This window comes from Lepidothrix coronata, unplaced genomic scaffold (assembly GCF_001604755.1).
Source record: "Lepidothrix coronata isolate B3197 unplaced genomic scaffold, Lepidothrix_coronata-1.0 Scaffold37, whole genome shotgun sequence".
Lineage (NCBI taxonomy): Eukaryota > Metazoa > Chordata > Aves > Passeriformes > Pipridae > Lepidothrix > Lepidothrix coronata.
In genome coordinates this window covers 946045-969479 of record NW_016690217.1, presented here as the reverse complement: position 1 = coordinate 969479, position 23435 = coordinate 946045, and the positions used below count along the sequence as shown (strand labels likewise).

Genomic DNA, 23435 nt, shown 5'->3' with positions numbered 1-23435 from the left:
CATCTGCCCGGGGGGCCGGGAATCGAACCCAGGTCGCAGCGGTGAAAGTGCTGCACCCTAACCACTAGACCACCAGGGGCTGAAGAGAACTGCCTTTGTGTATAGGAGACCAGATCTCTCCCTCCATGAATCCAGTTGTAAGCTTGGGCTTGCTCGTGTTGCAGAGAATAAAATACACCTTTTTCAGTCAGTGTTACAACTGGACTCCTTCTCTTTTGGTTCCTTCTAAAGGTGTAATCAGTCAAACCTTGTTGGCAATATACGTTCTATAGTTAGCTTCTGTCCATTTAAAACAATTACAACTTCCAACTACACTGCAAACTGATTTCTATTTTCAAAAACTGAATTGGCAACATTATTGTAGTGCTGTTGCCAGCCAAATGAATTTAGATGCTCTTTCATTGCATTTATTTTCATTTCAGTTGCTCCCTTTCGCAGTCTTTAGCCACTTGGCACTAATGCCTCACCACATGTTTATTCTCAGTAATGTATTCAGTGATTTGACATTCAGAATCTCGTTTGAAATTTCAAAGCTCAAGATGGGTCAACAATTTCATTGTAAATCCACAGTCTACAAGATTTCCAGCAACAGGAAGAATTACTCATTTGTCACAATTCTCAGCAAAAGATAGTTTTCAACATCCCACTACCTCTTCCGTTGATTTCAAAGGGAAAAGGTAACAATACATATCTGCAACTAAAAGCCTGCAACACTAAAACAGCTATGGCAAAAAATCAGTTTTGCAGACTCAAAGTATGTTCGAATCACACATTGTAAAAATATTTTAATTTCAGTGCAGTGGTCCCCAAATGGTGGTTCACACAGCACTCACTGATGACGTTGACTTGTTCTACTCCCCAGTTTTATAGAACTTCATAGAATCATAGAATATCCTGAGTTGGAAGAGACCCACAAGGCTCATCAAAGTCCAACACTAAGCCCTGCACACGACAGCCCCAAGAATCACATTGTGTGCCTGAGAGCATTGTCCAAACGCTTCTTGAACTCCGTCAGGCTTGGTGCTGTGACCACTGTCCTGGGGAGCCTGTTCCAGTGCCCAACTACCCTCTGGGTGAAAAACTTAGGTAGAGTTCTTTAAGACAAATAAAATCATTAAGCCTCCAGGAACACTTAGAAATCTACAGTCTGCTTTGCTATCTCTGCTTAGATTGCACTGTAATAAAAATGTAAAGGAAATGGAAACCACAAGCATCAAAGAACCATACAGTGCTGGAGGTTTGTGGCAATGGATATCTGTCTGGAGTAGCAGAGAGCTGAGTGACAAGAGAGCAGACGTGAATGAGTTGAGAGAGCTGGTGTCACAGGCAGGATAACTTCAAAAAGTAGGAGTAGGGGCCTGGAGAGAAACAAGAAGGATCCGGAATGACAGGGAGAGGAAATTTAATGACAAAATCTTCAATTTTTAAAACTTGAGATAGAGTATTTACTGACAAAGATCTGAACAGAAAGAAGGAAGATTTGTATTTTTTGGAGAAGGTGAAGTTTCAAAAATATTTTCACTGATACATATATGTTTAGGCTAAGACAAAATTACATTTGGCATGGCAGGAGGGGAGAGGGACAACAATGTATAAGTGACAATCAGATCAGGGTGCCCATATGACAAATTCCTGACTTTTGTGTGCCCTTTGGGTGAGTGACAGAAGCTTTTCTGTCTTATGTTCCACATATATCAAACCAGATAATAAGAGTTACCTTATTCAGTACAGTATTCTGCTCCATGCCAGGAAAAGATAGCCTACAATGATAATGACTCAAGCTAAAATGTCTCTCTTGTGTACATGAATATTTACAATCACATTTTTACATTTCATGACATAATTTATAGTGATGAAATTTGAAATCCTATGCCACTTCAAATATACTCTGCTGAAACTTTAACTCCTCAGTCCACATGTTATATGTAAATAAATATACACAGTGTCAGCTGACCACCAAATGTTCATGGTGAACAATGTGCAAAGACACAAATACAGACATCTCCCTCTCTTATCCTCTTCCTCAAACCCCCAAAAATTATGTTGAAGAAAGCAAGGACTATAGAGACCATATTCCAAACACTTGCAGTGAAAGACTAAGAGAGCAAACACCAGAACAGGAACAACCCCTCCTTGCCCATAATTCTCCCCTGTCAATACCAGAAACTATCTAAATTGTTCTTCAAGAAAAAAAATTATGTTTTGACTACATGCTAGATATGTCAAAAGGAAAAAAAACACTGAGGTAGTTATGGCCAACCAAAAACGGCCCTTTCAAACAATAGAATGGAAAACAAGGTCAACTTAGGTAGAGATGTTACATGTAGCCACATACAACACGTTCACATATGGGTGTAGATATGGCACAAAACATGGCAAGTCAAACACTTGGAACAGCTTTTTGTAACTTCTTTCCAAGGCTAGTTAATGCTTTTGCTACAATGGGCGATCAGCGTTTTACCAGCACAGGTGCAGCCACAATAATTTCTACCTAAAGATACAGCTTTCTTGTACTGAAAGTGCATCACAAAACTTCTCTGAATAAAACATTAAAATTTACCTCACATTAGCACCCTGTTCCCTCAGGTTACCTTTTTGCTCACTTTTAATCTATTCCATGCCAGTTATATGGCAGGAAATTAGAACCTTTGGAGGAGGCATCAGAAAGAAGAGGAAATGATACAGTACTAAAATAAACTTCTGAAGTGTCAAAAAAATTACAGCATTTGAATAAAGAACTGGCTCAAAAACTGAATTAAAATGAAGTTTTAGAGTGAATCTAAGAAACCAAAATAACGCTTAAAAAGAAAAATGTTCATCTATATTTATCCAGGATGCTTGCCAAATTTGTATCCACACAGAAGCACACAGAGTATAATTATACCACTGGCAGGCAAAAACTCAAAATGAAGCTGCTGGCAGATGTATTTGAACCAGAACGCTTCTGCAATAATAGCTCATCTAAGTGTCATTATTTTATAGGTCTTCAGAGAAACTGGAATATTCAGTCTCTCCAGGAGGGACTCACTCTCTCTGTTCCGCTCCACGTGTGAAAAGAACAGCATGGGAAGGAATAATTTGGAGGAGGGGCAAAGGGTAATGAGAAGGGAGAGGAAATGGTTTAAAACAAAATGGGTAGACTTGCAACATTTAAAAAAACAATTCTTGAGCACTCCAAAATGCCAGTGGAAGCATACTTCAGATCTCTGGTTCTCTGTATGTCCGTGCTGTCTGCATACAATAGATAAGAGTAAGAAGTACATGATTTGAGTTCCAACCAAACAGCCACAAAGTCAGTGAAGTAAAACAAACGTAATGGTTTTGACCTTTATGAGGAAGATCAAAGTCCAGAGTCACCCACTTGCAAAAAATTTACACAAAACCCTTCTTGTCTGGAGTTGCTCAAAGTCTAAAAACAATCAGACCACTGAGGCATGGTGACTTACAAATCAAAGCACAGAAACCGAGGGACTGATGTGAGGGAGGCAGAACAGCAAATACAATACATCTTCTGGTCTGAAATCAAACACTCGGGCACTAGGAGAGCAGAGGAGCTGCATTTACCTTGTGTGGCTGTTGGATGAGAGGCTTTCCCAGGGCTGCACACTGCAGCCAGTGACTGCATAGGCTCCCCCGCAGCTCCCATCTAGTTTCATTAGCAAGGCTTTTGCTGCATTCTCAGCTGTCTTCCTGCAGTCATGAGCTCTCTTAAGCATCTGTGTGATGTTTTCATCACCTGTCTGGTCTCCTAGTTTTCAAGCAAAAAATCTGTTTCAGAGCTTTGAAGAAGGTGACAGAAGTTAAAGCAAGAATAGAGATCCTTCTACACGCTCTTAGTTTATACAAAAACTATGAAAATACATTACCAATATGTGAGGTAAAAGCAACCTCACTTCTGTAGTAACTGGGCTACTGACCTGGAATGCACTTTTGTCCCAGTCACAAGCTCCAGATATTTTTTGTTCCCTGTACATGTCTTAAGTATGTATTATTTTAGCCAGCTTCTCTGTTTGTAAGGGTCTGCACTGTGCATTAAGATTAGGCTACAATGCTCGAATTATTAACACACTGAAAAAGCCTCAGCCTAAATGACAACTCTTTCTCCAATCAGTGCAGTGCTGTTCCACAGTGTGGTCATTTCCAGGGCTTCTTCTCAAAAACACCTTGACCTCAAGCCTAATGGTTTGCCAGAACACCTTCTTACAGGTTACCTTGCCAGTTGGAAGAATTGCCTTACTGCCTAAAAGCAGCCTTTCAGAGTTTACAGCCATGCATATTAAGCCAAAAGAAAACTAGCAATGGTGTTTATTAATTTGCTATAATTTCCAGTGGTTATACAGCATCTGTGTAGCTGGTAAGACATCCCTTCAGCAGAAGCAGGACTGAACCACCACTGTCACTACTCCTACAGTCCTCCAGCTGCCATCAAGTCATTAAAGTAAGACACGCTATCGGCTAAACAGAAAATCTACAAATATATTTGTAAATTAAAGGTACGATATACTCATATTTTAAAAAACACAATCCAAATATGTCAGAGATTAAAAAAAACCCACTTTGCTCTTTGTCAGATTTTCATTTCATCCTTGTTCAAGTCAAAGACCAATTACCCATACTTCACACTTGCTAAGTGAAGTGCATGCACTAGAAAGAACATTAATGAGGAAGAAGGAAGGGTGAACATTAAGAGCAGTTAGATATGTTCAGATCTAAGTGATGCAACTCCCATGAATTTTCCACTCACAGATGTTGATATAAAACTTGACTGATCTTCAAACCAAAAATCTGTTATTTTATCTAGGTGTGTTAATCAAATTAAAGGTACAAAAACCATATACAACTTCCTCCAAGCTGTGTTATGTAATGGGAAATTTGCACTATTTCTTTCTCAGGGCTGTAACTGGTAATACCATAATTAAGAGCTGTAGACAGATAACTACACAAAAACTAAACTACAGTTTCTTTCATAAAATGCAGATGAAACCCTACTGAAACTCAAAGTATTTCTCCCTTCGAAAATTTCTTTCTGCCTCCTAAATGAACAGAAAACCCAAGACTAAATTTACTTTTGCTGCTCACTGATCTCTACGAGCAGGGAAAAGCCCCACAGTGCATTGTGGAAAAGAATGACCAGAGCTTGGAAGAAAAGTGGAAGAAAATCTCAGACATCTCCTTTACTTTTTGGTGCACTGCACACGCTGCACAGGTGAAACGGGTACACAAAGGCCTGCATTGAGCACTGCGGGAGATACAAAGTAAGGGGCATGGAGAGCAGCATCCAGTCATCTGAAACAAGAGACCGACCATGTCAGTCCTGTGGCTCTAAAACCAGATGGTCACTCTTTGTCTCTAGAAGTTTTCCATTTACATTTCAGTGATTCCTGAGAAGCTACTGCCATTAGCCCACTGGGCAGTAACTATGCCTCAGGACGGCATGAAGGGTTATAATTCTCTCTCTGAAGGTTTCCCTTCTTTCTGCTTTAAGATTATTGTGGCTGCTTTCTCCTATCAATGGAAGGAATGGGAAAGATTTAACTTTCATTGTGTAAACATGTTTTTCTATCAGAAAAGTGGAGCCAGCAGCAATGTCAAGCTCCACACACTTCTGAACTGTACTGAACCTATGGTAGTGGCTTGTTCCATTTCTTAGCAAGCAGCATATTAAAAACCAACACCTAGCCATAAGATTAACTAACCACAAAATAAGAGAAATCCAGAATATACAGGCTAATATCCCTGACAGCAGAGTAAAACAGAAGATAGAACATCTAAAAATTTAAGAGCAAAGGTAAAATGGGTGGGATGTGAAAAATTACGGCTTTTTTATTTTTTATGCTATCATAGTATTGTCTTAATCCCATTTTTTCATAAACTATACTCAGTTTCTGGGGGGTCAGTCTTACTGCTTCAAACAGAATCCACACTTGCAATTACCACAGCTGTGTGGCCCTAAGCCACATATGCCCACAAGTATTGTTTAATTATTCCACTCTGTACAGTTGCATGCCTGTAGCAGTATCGCCCCTGCTAGGCATCCCCTTCTGATAGCATCCACTGGTGAATTTAAATTGCTCTCTTTTCCTTTTCCTTTGTTTTTGGGGTTTGTAAAATATTTTAATCAGTTAAAAACAAGAAAAGACCAGAGAGCATTCTTAAGTAATGGGTCATGAGATGATTCACCATTGCAACCAACTCTAATGCTAACTGACATGCAAAAAAAAAATTAAATGAAGTGATTCATTGACATCTTACCAACAGAACCAACACCTGCAGCTCTGAACTGCCCAAGAATAAGACTCTGCTCACTTTCTGCCAATGCCAACAGCAGTTCATACGCTTCTATGCATTGTTCACTGAAAGAGAAAACAAACTACAGAAAACAAAAATCACACAAAATATCACCCGTAATTTAGAAAGGAAGAATACCTGCAAGAGCAACAACAACAACAACAGAGGTATGATTCCCTACTACTTGTCTAACAGTAGGGATATTAGATAACATAATGCATATATCTCCTATAACAGGCATTCAACATTCTCTCCTTCCTTATGACAGTGCCAGGTTGACCTCAAGTAACGTAACAAGATAAAAGGGAAGAGAATGACCTGATGTGAAGGAAGTTCGGAAGCATGTTTGAAACACCAGTACAAATGGTGGTCAACATGATCCCTTTGTGAAACTTTTCCCAGACCTTCTTACTATACAAAATACAGCATTCTATACTCTACAAGATAATTGCAGTACACAGACTGTAGTAAGAAGTAAAGAAGACACATGAAAAATACTTCTTGATCTGTCCTGGCTGTAAGATTTTCTTCCTTACAACAAAACAGCTTCCAACTCACAGTTGTGAGTCACTCATTCATGCTGCCTTCTAACAGTTTTTTTGAAAAAATATATACTAGTATACCTATTTGCAATTTAGATTTCCTAGTAATTTGCTCAAGGTTAATGGTAAGAAAACACATTTTTTTAAAGGCACACAATTTGTCTTAAGACCAGAACTGCCTGTTCCAAATTAGTTGCAGCTGAAGGTGTTAAATGACATCCACCTTTTTACATATAGTTTGAAGCAAATTTAGATACTTATTAGCAAATACTAAGCAATTAATCCACAATTCCAACTGATGTGATACAAAGTCATTCTGAATTATGTGGAGTACAACACTATTGTTTGGCCCACTGGTCTTGTGAAAGGTGCCTAATACAGAGAACCTATATCTTAAGACCAGATTCAGCAGAGATAGTCTGAGCCTACGCACAATCATTAATTCAAATGTTAATTCAGTATTTAAAAATGAAGAGATAAATCTGCATATTTCTTTTAGATGCTGGAGAACTAGGCTTGAAATACAGTGTATCAGTAACTTCAGTTCAGTAGTCTGCCAAGTAGTTTAACTAAAGGGACTTTTTTTCATGAAGGAAACAAAAAGAAACAGTATTATTATGGCACACCAACAACTTCACTCTGGAGAGCTTCTGTCAAGTTTTGCCTTGGCTCCCTCTTTTTCTGAGATACTCTCTGTGTAGGCACATACCTGTACTGCAACGCCAGCCTGAGGGCCGTGGCGTTGGACTCATACTTCCCAACAAGCATGCTCATCCTCTCAGCATTGCTCTTGCACTCTTCCAGTGTTATTGTCAGTAAGTCATTCTGGGATTTCAGGTGTTCAATACGGCTGTAGAAAAGGAAGTAATTTGCAACCTTCAAGCTTAACTTACAGTCAGTGATCTGAAAATTCTAGAACAACCATAATTTAAAATAACAAAAACCATTTGGTCTACACATTTTATTTTTTTTTTTAAATGAAGATTGCAAACTCCATCAGTTCTGTATCCCTTTATCAAGAGCCAAGAGGATAGAAATTTCTCTTAGTACAGCCTCTTCTTCTTTTCACCTTCCCATAAAGCATAATCACAACCCTGTGCAACAGCAGCAAGCAGAAGGTTATACCCTTTTTTGTTAGGGTAAAAGACTGCATAGGACAGTTTCATATTAACCTTTTGCTCAATTTTTCTGCCTCAATTCCTCACTTCCTGCTGCCACATTTGCTTCTTGTTTTAAGTGGCATATTTACTAGTGCAACTGGGGGTGTGTGTAGGGATCATGCAGTTGCATAAATGCCTCCTTTCTTTGGAAAATCCAGAATAATCACCTGAAGTCATGGTTTAGTTGTGATTAGAGAGGGAACTTCCAAACTATGAATGAAGTTTCAGTGAGGCACTGTAATCTCCAAATGTTCTGGCAACAGTGGAACAGAAGCTACCTTGTAATACTCTTCTCAATAAGGCTAACTCTGAATATGAAAATGAAGCTTCAGAATATAACTATTTATGTTTATTCTCTGCGCCAATAACTGCACTACACATCAGTGTACTGTGCCTAAATGCAAAAGGTGGATATATGCCAAAAACAGGCAAAAAAATTCAAAATTTGGACAAGTAGCTAATGAAGAAATCAGTGGCATGCAGGACTCTAAAATCACTGACTTCCTAATAAAGAAGAATGAGAATGGCTAGTATACCCTTTATTCAGTGATCAGAATAAAGTCCTGACTTTCAGATGCTTCACTTTCTGTACCTTCTTTTGACACCTTCTATAAGGATACATGCTGTCAAAGCATAATTGTGCAGTGTACAGAAAAGAGAAAAGAAGAAGAAGAAAACAAAGATCACATTTTGCAACACTACAAAAACATGAGCTATAAATAAAAGAGATATTTTACTGATCAGATTAAATTTGAGGTGGCTGTGGGGAAGAGAGAACTTGGCCAGAAACACGATTCTCATGTTTCTGATCCACTGTTTTGATCTTTATGTGCCAAAAAAAGACATGGTTTTGATAGAGCTTATTGAAGGATAACACCATCAATATTTTAACTACAACCAGAAAGCTGCAATCACTCTTCTGCAGACAGAAATCTATTTACTGGTATATATGCCACACCACCACATGAACACATTTATGGATACAGTCAATGCGATTGTTCTGCTTCTTCAGGACAAAACAAAGCAAGCTAATTCTAGAATGAGCGAGACTATGTTATGAGAATCCTTATTTCTATCAGTGATGTGTCTTATGAAAAAAGATGCCATGACTATTTGGTTACCCACAGAGAGGGACACTCCACAGTACAAACTGTCACAGGTGAAGGTGCTGGGCTGATCTAATAACACACAACCAAACTGTCATACTCATGGAAAGAATCCTTTGCATATCTTCTCTTCAGCACCTACATTCTATGCTATCTGCAACTGCCACAGTTGAGCTTGGACTGATGTTCAAAAAGGATAAAAATGCAGTAACTTTATCAAAGCTAATAGAAGGCAACACATGTGAGCATTATCTGACTTTCCACCTTACCTATTTAATCTCTCTGTCTCCACTTCAAATTCTCGAATTTTACTTTCAGAGATAGCAGATCCATGTGAATAGAGAGTCTGGAAGATTTCCTGGATGTTTGAGCAGTCTTGGAGGGAATGTGCCAAATGTTCAGCCACAGTACTAGACACCTGCACAGGGCAGTTAATAGATTATTGTGAATAGATAATCACTGGATTTCTCCCAAAAGCACTCTGCATTGAGAACTGCATTTGCTCACATGTACTCACTTCAAGGCATTCATTATTTGGTTTTTGTTATGAATTTTACATTGAATAGAATATTTACAAGATTCCACTTTTAGAAGCCATTTTGTTTTAAAATTCTACTAACCAAGGGTGAAGGCCACTATTTCATCATACATTTAAAAAGCCTACTATGCAAGTTATTTATGTTCTTGAAAGCTTAGCAAAAGGTTAGAGCCAAGTTCTTCAGTAAAACAAATACTAACACACAGTACCAGCAGCGTTATTGATTTACATTGGCATTTCAAAGCAGAAACCAGTTCACTGTTGAAAGTTGTGAAATGCAACTGGAGAGTCTTCTTGAAAAATATTTTGGAGGAAATGACTCCTCTTGAAGTCACTCAGAGAATGATTTCTAGCCACTAGTTAGGAGAAAATGAGATCTTAATACTAGGTGAAATATTCTTTGCTGAAATATTTTCCTCTAAATAACTTTTAAAGTTCTTTAAAAGTTATTTTAAAGTATTTTCAGTCAGTCCATATATTAATTTATTAAGAAAGCAATGCTTCTTTTATTGGAACACAAGTCATCTTCAGAAGGTACCATGCATGCACATAATTATTAGTTCTTACCCCTATGCTGCTGATTTCTGATCCTAAGACAGGTCTATCAGATGATGAAGACTCTGATCTTGTCTTTGACAACTTCACTCTTTCAGCAATCTGCAAGTCAGAATGCTTCACAGGTTACCCAGCAATAAAGTTCATGAAGTTTACACAAAATTCATCTGTGCTCTAGTTACACTTGCAAAACTGAAGTAAACTACTATAAAGTTGACCCCTGTGCTGTAACTGAGAGAACTACAATCATTAACACTTAATTGGTTCCCACAGTTCAAGTTCACAGACCTGCTTAGGAAACATTCTGGGGATTCTAGATACCTCTCAGTTATTCCTGTATAGAGCAAAATGAGACCTGCTTTCCCCAGATAATGAGAAGGGTTACTAAAACACACAAGAGCTCACCTTGGCAATGGGAATGTCGTTGCTGCTGCTGCTGGTGCTCAACTCTCCCGTGCTGGGGTTGATGGGTCGATTGGCAGAAGTGAGACGGCTGGGGCTGGATGGGCCCGTTGCCTGCACGCTCTGCAAACGTGTCTGCAGCTCTCGAACCTACAGTAAAACACAGCATTCTTATTCTCCCACTTATATGGTTTAAATAGTTAGGAGATTTTTCTCATTGTCTAACCAAGTTTAATTGCTCCTTGTTTCAGCATAGAAGTTATATTTTTGTACCCTGGTGGCTGTGAAGTTTTCATGTGAGGAGCAGATGAGTGGAGGTTATTTTAAAATTCTACTGTTTTCAGTTTTTAAAAACTATTTGCAATATGGAAATAGGCAGATATAATACTGTAGAGGAATTACTCAAAGTTTCAGCTTGTTTTATATAACCCCTTCAGTGCAGCTGTACTGTATGTATAGAAATTATTCTCTCTGGGGTAAAGCTAATGCTCCAGCCTAAGATAATGATGCCTAAACAAATCCAGTGGCACTCCTGCTGGTAATGGAAAACTCCAGTTGAAAAAAACCCTCTTGACATCAATAAATCAGAGGATGATCTTGTCATATTTAAAGGTTAAAGACATTCAAACATTAATCACACTTTAAAAAGTACAGTTAAGTAAAGCTACCATACAATGAATGATGTACAGACAAAAAAACCCCAGCAAAGTACCCAAACAACAGCCTGCAGAAGCTCTTTGTAAACACACAATGCAAACACTGCATGGTCCTCATCACATATCAGATACTTGCAGAACTGATGTCAAAAGATTTTCAGTACTGCAGAGTTAAAAAAAAAAGAAAGATCTACAGGAGCCAAACTATAGCTGAGCTAAAGATTATAGTGTTTACACTGGAATAGTTCCTAACAGTCAAAGAATAAATTGTCTGCTTAACACAACAATTATGCCACAAGGTAAAGTGATAGAGCTCATTTTTCCCTCAGATTTCAAACACAGAGCATGAGGCGAAAGAAGGGGCAGGAAACCATCTGAAGAGGAAATTCCCCTGAAAACAGTTTTCCTTCAATATGCAGGTTTCTGTGCTGATTTTGATGGAACAGTCCCTCTGCAAAACAGAGCTGGTGAAATTTTAACTTAAGTCCAATAAAATAAAAGTTCAGACCATTTGATCCCCCTGTACATAGCATGAAATACAACTTTGATTCCTATTGTGTAAAACAAGGTGGGATTTTATCCTAAATACAATACATTTATACAAATAACTGATTAAGCATGCAGAAATCCCTTAGTCAAAAAATATGCAAGTGGTATTAAAGCTTGGGCTTTCTTCCGCTGCAGGTGCACATGGACAGTGGGTGCGCATGGACAGTGTTCAATCAATCTCTGCTTGAAGCAGCAGCAGTTGTGTATTCTCTGCACAACATAAACAAATCTCTAAAACCTACTGCACTGAGGAAAGAGTTAAAGTTGAAACACTCTCCAGTCACCAAAGCAGTATCTTATGCCTCCTACAATCCTCTACCATCTGCTTCTACTCCCTCAAGAGTATCCCTGCCTCTCTCCCTCTGTTGAACGCAAACTGAAGGTTAGGCTGCCTGAGCACTTACTGTCAAAAAAAATTTTAGGTATTTGCAAATTACAAAAAAAAAAAAAAAAGAAAAAAAACCTGTGTGTTTTACGTGAAAGAGTGCAACAACGGCATGCTGCTAATAAAAAGCTGTAGGTGGCAAGAACAAAAGCACAAGCACACAAAGCCTAACTGCACTCACAAGTTCCCTGTTCAGTTGTGGAGGAGTGCTACATCTTAACCAATATGAATGCAAACAAATGAAGTACACAAAACCTCAGATCAAATCCCCAGTGTTTAAAGGAGCCTGCTGAAAAATGGATATGGGTGCTTGACCCAGAATTATACATCTTAGCTGCAGTTATATCATGAAGTTAACTGAGCAGTGTATATGGCCAGTCTGCGCGAGCGAAGATTGGGGAAAGGTCATTAACCCTTCGAGCCTGCGCAGTGGATTTTTTAGGTGAGACACAGCGTGCGCTGAACTGAGCCCACCCTTTAATCCTGAGGTTCATCTGCCGGGGCCGAGCAAGCTTGGACAGTGGCAGTGAGGGTCTCAGAACGTAGGTTTGTTTAGAGTGACCTTCTCTTAGATGGATGGCCTTACAGGGCTGACGAGCTCCATCTGCCCGGGGGGCTGGGAATCGAACCCGGGTCGCAGTGGTGAGAGTCCTGCACCCTAACCACTAGACCACCAGGGGCCCCTGAGTAGTGTATAAAGTGCATATTTATAGCAAGTATCTTCTACATATTTGCAGCTGAGGCCTCCTTTGTTCATACAGGCATATATAATTTCAATATAGGTACAGCTGCACTAATGCAAACCTTAAGGACAGAAGTGCTCCACTGATGCAAACCAATCATTTCAGCCTGTTGATATGCATAAAGCTGAAATTAACCATGCATGCATATTTTTGCTTGCGGATGTGGAACGTCAGTGCAGACAGGATTTGTACTGTGGCATTAACACTGAAAAAAAAAAAAAGAAGAAGCAACCCCAAAACTTCACTAAATTAGAATTACTATTTATTAATATTTCTTTTAACCCAGGCTGTTCCAAACTAAATTCCACAAGTGCTTAAGCTACAACACTGTTTAAAAGCAAACAAACAGAAAGACCACTACAGATGTATTCTTTGTAAAATCAAATCCTCATCTCAATGTCTGATTTAAAAATTGCTAAAATATTCACCTATGCCCAGAAGGTAGTCCTGGACAATTTCAGTCCAAAAGCAAATAACATTCTAAATTTAAGTGCAATCAGGAAAGAGAGCATTAAGTTGTTTAAATCCTAAGCATGCATTGACTCTAAAGTTTAAAACTTCCTTGTGCAAAGACACTATTGTACAAAAATTTAATGCAGATAGGTTTCCTTTAGTCTACGTTTTATTAGTGAGCAGCAACTATTGGCCATGACTACAAAGCCAATTATTCTTAAGGACCTGTAAAACACCAACAACAGGAAGAAAAATGAACACAGCTAAGGCCACATGCAAAGATTTCTCAGGAGAGCATTTCTAAAAGAAAACTCAGAGCACAGCACAGTCATTAATCTATGCAACTCACTGCTTTAATATTGTATCATAGAAGCAACTACAGCTTAAAGAAGCTGCCTGCTCATCTATACTTCTTGATGTGTTGATTCAGGCCCCTATTTCTGAAATTTCGTGCTGAATTGATTGCTATAAATAACTGCACTAACTTTAGCAATGCTAAGTACTGGATGGTAATTCTGAGAGAATAACAGGGCAAGACTGACCTGTAAAATCACCAGTCTCAGAATTCACACATGCACCAAGCCAGAATCTCATGACTGTACTGCCCACCCACCACACTGTCCAGAGACACCTTAAGTAACTATTTCCGGTCACCAAAACCTCCACTGTAAATAGATGCAGCATCTCCTTAGAAAGTACTTTTCCACACTTGTAGCAATTCTAAAGGAAAAATAAAAAATGACCAAAGAACGGGATTAAAAAAACCCAAACCCCAAAAAACCTCAGAGTTCAGAAGAGTTAATCTCTTCTCTGGATTGGTGAACACATGAGTTATGTAAAGACTAGTTTTAAAAGCATGATTAAAAATTGTCTGATCCTCCATACTCCATACTTCTAACACTCTTTAGTGTCATTACCAATGTAATATACATTATTCTGAGGATTATGCTAATTAGTAGAATGAAGGTAACTGCAGTACTGCATATGAGACACAATAAACATCTGGAAATGGGAGAGAGAAGAAGGGAATATTTTACAGGAAATGGATGCCAAAATTAGCAAAATCTGATGGGTAAAGACAAGTATAGAAACAAACCCGAAGAAGTTCCACTGAAAGACAGAAAAAGAGAGAAATAACAAGGAAGGATTTAAAGAAAAATTTTTTGAGTCCTTGCATTATACTAGTTTAAAGATGCAAACATCCAGAAGGGTATGGAAATTGCCATGAACTCTCAAAGCTCTAAATTGAGATGGAAAGGGACTGAGAGGCAGATATAATTATATGATCAGAAAAAAAAGGAGTAGAGAATGGAGGGGGAAAGGAGAAATCCATGGAAACATCTGTGAAATCCAGAATTAAAAAAAGGAAAGAGCAAATATCTTCTAAAAAGGAAAGAGCAAATATCTTCTAAACAGCTGCAGCAAGTCCAAGGAATTACAGAAATAAAGAAGTGCTGGAAACTTAGAAAGAGCAGGAGCAGGGTCATTAAGTGAGACACAAGGCAACAGAGCCATTATACTTCGGACCAAAGGACAGCCTAGCTACCAAGAGAAGTCAGGAGCAAACAGATGTTCTCAAGTTATTAATAAGGATGTAAGTAACTGGAAATTTTATTTATCAATATTTGATGTTTAGCAATTGAACCAATTGCTTAGCTGTGTTTCTCATTTTTTTCCCCTTTCAATTCTGAGAATTGGAGTAGGAAATTAAGCATAATTTCTTGTGCATACCTTAAGAACTAAATAAAAGGATGGCAAGAGTAGACAAGAAAAGAGGCTGACACATTACAGCAATGCTGGATTTATGAAAGACTTTGTAAGTTATTAACAGGCATCACAGACATGTTTGCAGAAATGCATCATGGGTTATAGAAAAATACTTCAGTGAAATATTGTCATTATCTGTAATCATGAAACTAAGAACATGTTTTCAGTCTTTGTATTTTACACATGCATACTCACAACTACATGATTGATTAACATATCCTAAATAAAAAACCAGAGCTACAAACTGCCTGCTTTTGTCACTGATTTCCACATTCAAAGGACACCTGCTCCTTTTGTTTCTAAGCTAGTTTCAAACAACATGCTTGTGACTCTTTTGCTTCTACCCTACTTGTGACCTCTTTCATCATGCAGTATCTTTGAACCCTTCAAGTAACAGCACTTTTTTCCCCATCATTTTAATACTACTTCATTTTTTCCCTGTTATACCTAGGAGGAACATGAAGTACAACAAACCACAGGATGTGAACCTCTCCCCATTTTCTAATTTATTCATGCATACTGCAAATCTGTGGAGGGAAAGATGTCAAACAAAACATCAGTGTAACAATTCATGCTGCTGTGAGTGGTGATGGCCCTTCCCAGCCAAAAGCACCACTAACCTTTCATTTAGGCCTAGTGGTGATTATTTTTAGCCAGATAATTTTCAGTCTCTCTTATACCATGAGCACCAGAACAAGCAAGGTCTGAATTCCTACAGATTGTCTGTTGTGGTTGACTGAGTACGGTATAGAAGTCTTTCCTGGTATTTATAAGGGCCATCTCCTCAAGGAATTCTGTGGAGCTGGATGAGCTTAGACCTGCAGTTATCAGTTGAAAGGAGGCACTTGCAGAATCTCTGTCCTCTGCAGAGATGTCTGCTTTCAAGAAATGTGTAAGAACTTAACTGTCACTTGTGGACCCCTCTGGCAGATCTAAAAATCAATCTGCTGTTTGAACAATTACTTTGAGGAATGGAGAAAGGGAGTGACACACAGACACAACAAGCTGCAGGAGAACAGGAATGCTACTTATACACACAGCTTTTATATGCAGCAGGAGAAGCGCTCCTCTGCTTTTCACACCAACAGTTCCTCATGCAGAATGATCTGGGTGCTGCAACTCTATAAAGGATGCAAAGCAACAAAAACGAAGGATGTGGCAAGATGTGACATGGGAGGCGAAGGGTGAATTCCCTAAAAGCTCTGAGCACAACTGACGTGTTCTGATCCAGGCCAGCACACAGAAACAAACACAGGCGAAGGCAGAAAGCATATCTCAGGCATTCTCCCATTTAATTTCAGATTAATCACTGAGCTTTTGCATACAAGCTTGGAAACAGGAGAAAGCTCTACTTCATTAACACCTAGGTGGAGATAGTGCTGCATAAGCAAATACCATGCAACTGAAGGAGGCAGAGAATGGAAACAGCTTTTGGCTGCTACCTCAAGTTTCTGGTGCTCACCAAGAGAAAAGGAGATAGAACAATTCCAGGAGCACTTTAAACTCTGAAAGCAGATAATAATCTCTAAAGACCCATAAAATATCAGTGTTCTCTAGCACTCTGGAATAATACCTTCTGATTCTAATAGGAATGACAACAAAACAATGACAGTCCAATAGCTTGTGCCAGCTTTGTGTCATCTGAGAACAGTGTGGGTTCAAGAATGCCTGTGCAAGCCCAAGGATCTGACTCCTACTGTGGTATGGATAGGTTTCAACTGCTCATAAAACCTACGTATTTTGGGAGAGCCCTCATGCTAAAATGAAGTTTCCTGGAGCAGGAGCAATGTAGGCAGCTGGAGGGATCACACAAAAAAATGCCTCTTTTCTACTCTTCTGCAGATAATGGTTTTATTAAGGTCTTAGTTGAAGACAGCTTAGGAATCTGGTTTTGTTCTGGTCAGTTCAGTGAATTCAGCTGAGTTTGGAGCTACAGAATAACTCTCACAACTAAAAGGATTTGATTAATTAAACAAGCCAACATATGACTTATGTAGAGAACAGTCTTCACAGACTTCCAGAGCTGGAACTACTCTAACTTTAGACTTAGTTCTTCTGAACAGCCTCAGAGAAGCCTGAATGCTTCCCACACCCACTGCTTCTTATGCCAACCAGCTGCTTAGGACTGTGCTGAGGTACTACTCATCTGGCAACTTTCATGGGCAGTAATTAAAAAACCCACAATTTTTACTTTGCAGTCATGATGGAGTTTATATGCTGTATCAGTGCTGAATGCTCAGGTGGATAAAAGGGCTTTTGTATAGGAACACAAATATTACTTTTTCTTCTACTATTTAAGGCTGTTACTCCATATAGCAGTTGTAAGTAGTGCTGACCTGATTACAACCTTATTCTCATGTAATAATAATATTAATGCCATGAACTGGTACAGAAGTTCCCCAGCACCTTATCTGTATTACTGGATTCAGGATTATGATCAGCTGTGTGTAAGCAATTTCTAGGGCATTGAGTTGTTCAGACCTAAATAGATTTTATTTTTAATGTAGCAACATAATACAGAGGTAAAATAAACCTCTGCATTATGAAATCAGCTGCTACACTGCAGACAATTTACAGAAATAAGCAATTACCTCATTTACTAATGACCTGTGAGAAACAAACTCCAAATGTATATTGTTTCTTAGCCACTGTTCCAGAGAGCAGCTCAATCTGTTAACTGAGTGCAGTAAATACATAATTAAATTAAATCTCCAACAAGCCTGAGAAAAACATATCGAAAGCACTCTGCTTGATTACAGGCGTTGGTCTGAAGGAACAGACCTATTGATCTGGTCAAATTCAAGCTTATCCACTTCACCCAATTTAATTTGAGAAGAACAATAACTAAATTTTAGCTGGATTTTCTTTCCCACTCTCCAGGGAAATAATCTGAAGCGACTCTTGAGTTCAGGTGGCATACAGAAAATATTTAATAGGTCACAGAAAACATTTATTTTGTTGCCACTATGGACATTAAATTAAAAATGCAAATATGGTTTCCAGTGTGACAATTACATAGAGTGCAGACAGGGTCATATGCCATGAACAAAATTCTCTGGTGGGGGCAATGAAGCAGTGGTTCTGCATATTCAGGATGATATTAAACCATATTTCAGTAAAGTCCTCTGTAGCTGCAAACTAAATGAAAACAACTGAAAAAACCCCCACACAACCCTGCCAGCTGTGCCCAAATATTAAGGCTCTGTGGCAATTCAACATTACTGCCTTATGTACTGGGTAGGACATCTATCCAATCTGTCCAAGAAGAATTTCCTTAATTAAAGAAGAATGAACATTTAAATTGGCTTGCTACACCAAAGATAGCTCACAGTCTCTACTGAGCAGTTCCAGACTTACCCTCTGCAGGGTCGAAATATAATAGATTTGTGTAGAGGTGCTGAGTCTAGGTCTAGAATAACTGCAGCTGTCTTAACTGGCCTTTTTTCCCTTTACTTTGGATAAAATCCTGAAGTAACTATCCTGGTTTTGACAGGTATCTCTGAATAATCAAGCATGATTATTTTGAATAATATTTAATATTTTGAAGCTCTGTTTTGAAAGTAGTCAGTAGCCTTACTTATTACTGTTTCTTCAGAAGCACAATCCTCTTTTCTCTTGGATACCTCACAGTCTAATTTCTGGGCTAATACAGCCACAAGTGGTTTATATGAATCTGTTCTTGCTCCAGTTTCATCCTTAAGTTTGGAGAGCCATTACTCCCATTCTTACTTGCCTTCTCCAGCACTTATTAAGAGAAATCAAATTAAGATTTTGTTTTGCTAAGTTGAACAGGACAATCTCTTTTAAGTCCCTTCTCCAAGTATGCTGCCCATTTCTCTCGCCATCTTCACCATCTTTTTCTGGCAATTTAAACTTTGCCTTTTCATGCATAAGAGATAAGAACTACATAAAACACTCCAGATCAGACCTCACCTCTCTTTATACAGCCTTTCCCATCTCTGCTGGAAAAAACTTCTCTGGTAAATCATAGGACTGAATTTGCCACCAAGTGTCAATGGCTCAGCCACACTGATCCCTGAGGCTACAATGCCAACTCTGTCCCCTTTTCTTTTTATGAACTGAGGAGATTTTGGCTGTCAGCAGAAATTCTTGTTACCAACCTTTCAAGCACCTTAACTTGCATTCCATACTTCTCCAAATTTGAATCTTTTTCTAAGCTCAAGGCCACCTATTTTTTTCTTGTTTGATATCCCAATATTGATCTGTATCATCTGTAGTATCAATGTCTGCATTTGTGTAAGCAAATTTCACAAGGACATACTTTTATTCTCTATGTGTTGTCATGTCCACTCCCTCAATTCGGCAATAATTCACCCAGTGCATAAACATCACTGCTGTAGCTCGAGGGGTAGTACTGTTTCTGCTTAAAATAAATGTCACTATAAAATCAGTCCAAAAAGTTCAGGACTGAAAACAAGTTATGGTGTATAATAAAACAAAATTTTACAAAGGAAAAGTTGAAGTGGTCTTGTTTTATATGATAGGAGATTACTATTTTTGCCTCATCACACATACCTTTTTTAGCGTTGGGAGAGGCTAGAGAGTTTTGAAAAGGTTATTTGTGGCTTGATAGCTGAAGACTGGAAATCTCACACAATGCAGAACATATATAAAACAATATAGTCACTGCAGAACAATGTTGTTTTAGAACAGCAAAAAGGGTCAATCTGCTGCTAGTAGGTAAAGAGCAACACTTGCAATTATTTCACCAAGGTACAGTGGTCTGATTTGTCATTCAGACTGAACACAGACTTGAAACTGCCTGTTTTAAAAACAAAAATGCTTCGTTCTAGCCTAAACTCTGCAGATTTAACAGATACAAAGTTAACAAATTTTAAAAGTAACAGAGATTGAGGTCACATTCTCTTGGACCTTTCATCTTTGTTTTTTGTGGGTTTTTTGTTTGTTTGGTTGGTTTTTGTGGGTTTTTTTTGTTTGTTTGTTTGTTTTTTACTTTGGAATCCACACAAAGCACAAGGCCTTTCTCTGACCTTACAATATCATAAAATGTAGACAGGGAAGCAGGACATGGCTGGGACTACTCATTGTTCAGTGTGAGAATTATTACTCACTGACAGGAGTCCTGCTCTTTTTCTTTTTCCTAGTCACAAATTGAATTCACAAAAAAACCAAAGAAATATCTGTTGTTTACAGGGAAAAAAAGGACCTCACAGGACAATTCACTAAATGAACATCTGCTTTCTCTATAGTCAAGTTACATATGCTTCCTTGAAGATGAATATCAGGTTTTCTGTTAACAGACGATTTCTGACATCAGGTTATTGTACATATCGGCTGTTTATCACACATTCTTTTTCTAATACGTTCAGTTTTGTCCCAGTTTTGTCATTTGTATAACCCAGCTTTAAAAACAAAAAGCCTCACAGCCAGTAGAGGAAGTGAGGTTAAAGAGAGGCTTGTTCTGGTGACATAATCACACAGGCTTGGAGGAACAAGAAGCCTTCATTTCTGCAGCAGCCTTACCCTTCTGCGCAGCCTGTCCCTCTCCTCACGGACAGCGTTCATGGTGGCCTTGGTCCTGTTGAGCTCCTCCTCTTTGTTGCACAGCATGGCCGTGAGGCTTTCATTCTCTTCTCGTAGGCCAGCAAGCTCCTTCTCCCATCGAGACCTCTCCTCTGACAGGTTTGGGTAAAGGTCACGTCCCAGTACGCCCTCAATCTCTTCTACAGTCTGTGAAAATAAAGTCGTCAAAACCAGGGAAGAAGCAAAGATGACTGAGTGGGACTAATGGGTACACAGGACAGAAGCGTGTAACAGGCTGTAACTCTGTATTCTTATACGTACACATGCAGCCCCCCTAACACCATTAGTTTGCTTCTTTTGTTTGCTGAGTAATATCAAACAAAATTATTATTTTCTTTGACTATTTTATTAAAATATTTTGTATGACAAACACTGAAGGAGACAGATATATGCAAATAAAACATGTTACATGTGAATGACAGCAATGCCAGTAATTTCATCACAGAACACTTCATAACAACTTAATGACTCCTTGTCATGGGTGAGCCCTGTACTTACTCTGTTTCCCTGCTGAGTAACAGGCAGAAAGTAGCAGCTTGTGAATGTGCATTGCATGGGGCCTTTCTCAGTTCTAGACCAACATCACAAAAGGGCAAAGAAAAAAGTGGGAGGGGATAAAAAGAGGACTCTTCTTTCCCATGTCCCTGAGCTTGTTCTTTCCTTGATGTGACAGCAATACAAAAAAACCTCTGTCCTTAGCTAGATTTCCATTATATCAGAAGATGTTACAGCCTTTCTAATGCCTGCAAAAGTGCTGCGTTTCTCTGAGACATATAGTGCCATTCAGCACTTCCCATCCCACCCCACCTCCTTGCTCAGGACTGTGCCTTGTAGGCACAGTTCAGTACTGGGGACATTCAGCAACTTCCAAACTACATTCACCCACCACCAGCAAGGGAATACTGCCATGGCTAAACTTACTGTCAGACTGGTCATTCAACATACTGAAACACAGCATAACACTCAATGTGTCAGAGAGCAACGTGCAGTTCTGAATTTAGTACACAGTGCATGCTGTGCCTGTGTTCAAATAGCAAAACCACTCCAAATGTCACTTATAAGCTTTTGAATCTCTCTGAAAGCAGTATGCATAAAAATCATGGTAAGAAATATGGAAAATAAAAGGAATATATGATGTAACTAGCAATGCAGAAAGTTTCATTTCATTGGAAAATCCAAAACCAAGCTATGGCTAAAGCCTATACTTTTACATCTAATATGGAAGATAAATCATGCACCAAGGAAAAAATAGTCTATTTAGTTGTTTTATTCAAAAGTACTTAACTTTTATATTCTGATTGATCCCTTCCAATTCAGCATACTTTAGGATTTTAAATATAACAAAAATTACTGCCTTGTTTATTTCCTTAAATCAGAAGGGACTAAAAGAACCGATTAGAGTACAGCTGAAAATGACAAACCAAGTTGGAAACACAATTCCCTTTTCTTTTTTTAATTTCTGCAAGAAATTTTCCCAATGTTTTCAGCACTATCTGACTTAAACATATCAAATCTTATTATTTGTCCATTACAATGATAAGTTGCTTATTTAAGTTTATCAATGCAATAATCTTAAAGAATAAATCTTGGCTACAGCAAGACTCCTTGGTGAGAAGGAAAAGACACTTATACAAAAGCAAAAACATATATTTAACAACTAGTTTGAAATGCCTCTATAGAGGAAGCAGGGACAAACCTTTCACAGTCAAGCTCAGTTTATTCTTTTAAGTCATATTTCATGTCTCTCTTCTATAAAACTGCAATACATTTAGAGTCATAATTATAAACTTTTACTGACAGAGCATCTACATCATAATTCTACTTACACAGTTGGTAGTAAGCTGAAACTACTTTTCTAAAAGAGCAATGCCTTGCAACATCTCTGTAAAATGAAAGAAGCTGCAGCTCTCCCTTACATTAGCTTCACTTGGACCTATAGGTCTCAAATTATGACAAAGTAAATTATTTCAACACAGTATGACAATGAGTTCAAGTTCTGAATAAGCAGAGGGCGGTTAATCTTACGTGAAGAAAAGCTCTGCAATGGCAGAAGAAATCTCTTTTGATGATGCCAGTTTTATTTTAAACAATGCCTCTTTGTTGCTGTCTTCTCCTGTCCCTTCTTCCCCCCATACCCCTCTTGAAATTCCCCTGCTGTGTTCTCACCCGCCTAACACAAAGTTCTGCTGCTACCTCCTACCTCCTTATTCCCCATGCTCCTGAGTGTTGCTGTTTTTCCAACTCCTCCCTTTTCCAAGCCTCTTCTCCTCCTCAGAGCACTACTGGGGGTGATAACCCTATGGCAACATCAGAAGAGGAAGGACTGCCATGAGGAAGCAGCAGCAGTGGTTTAACACCACAGAGGTATCTTCAGACAGAGAGGCTGCTGCTCTTTTTCACGGCTCCAGTGCTATCACAGGCCCACACAAGTACAAAGGTCAGGCATCGACAGCATCAGGGTCTGAGAGTCATACTAAGGGCTTGTGCTGGTTTAAGAGTCAACCAGCAGGGGAAATGAACTCAACTCAAAGGAGAGACCACAAGTCAGAATAACAATTTATTAAAACAACACAGCAAGCACAATCACACAAACAAACAATTGGTCCTAACCCACAAAACCCACATGTACAACCTGGTACCCTGGGGCATGAACAAAGTGGTGTTCCCTGGGCCCCGCCTGAGCCAAAAGCAAAGGAAGAGGGGAGAAACCCGCCGGTGGGAGAGCT

General features: G+C 38.8%; 1 protein-coding gene across 5 annotated transcripts in view; it reads right to left on the bottom strand.

Annotated features, from left to right (window-relative positions):
- Positions 1-23435, bottom strand: part of MCC (mutated in colorectal cancers) — a 202669-nt gene that overhangs the window by 28043 nt on the left and 151191 nt on the right. For all 5 annotated transcript variants that reach the window (XM_017812717.1, XM_017812718.1, XM_017812721.1 and 2 more), the window contains 7 exons: positions 20650-20856; positions 10595-10741; positions 10202-10291; positions 9366-9514; positions 7540-7680; positions 6253-6353; positions 3565-3748 (listed from right to left, as the gene is read on the bottom strand). In XM_017812717.1, the coding sequence (XP_017668206.1) occupies positions 3565-3748; positions 6253-6353; positions 7540-7680; positions 9366-9514; positions 10202-10291; positions 10595-10741; positions 20650-20856 (1019 nt within the window). The remainder of the gene's footprint in view (positions 1-3564; positions 3749-6252; positions 6354-7539; positions 7681-9365; positions 9515-10201; positions 10292-10594; positions 10742-20649; positions 20857-23435) is intronic.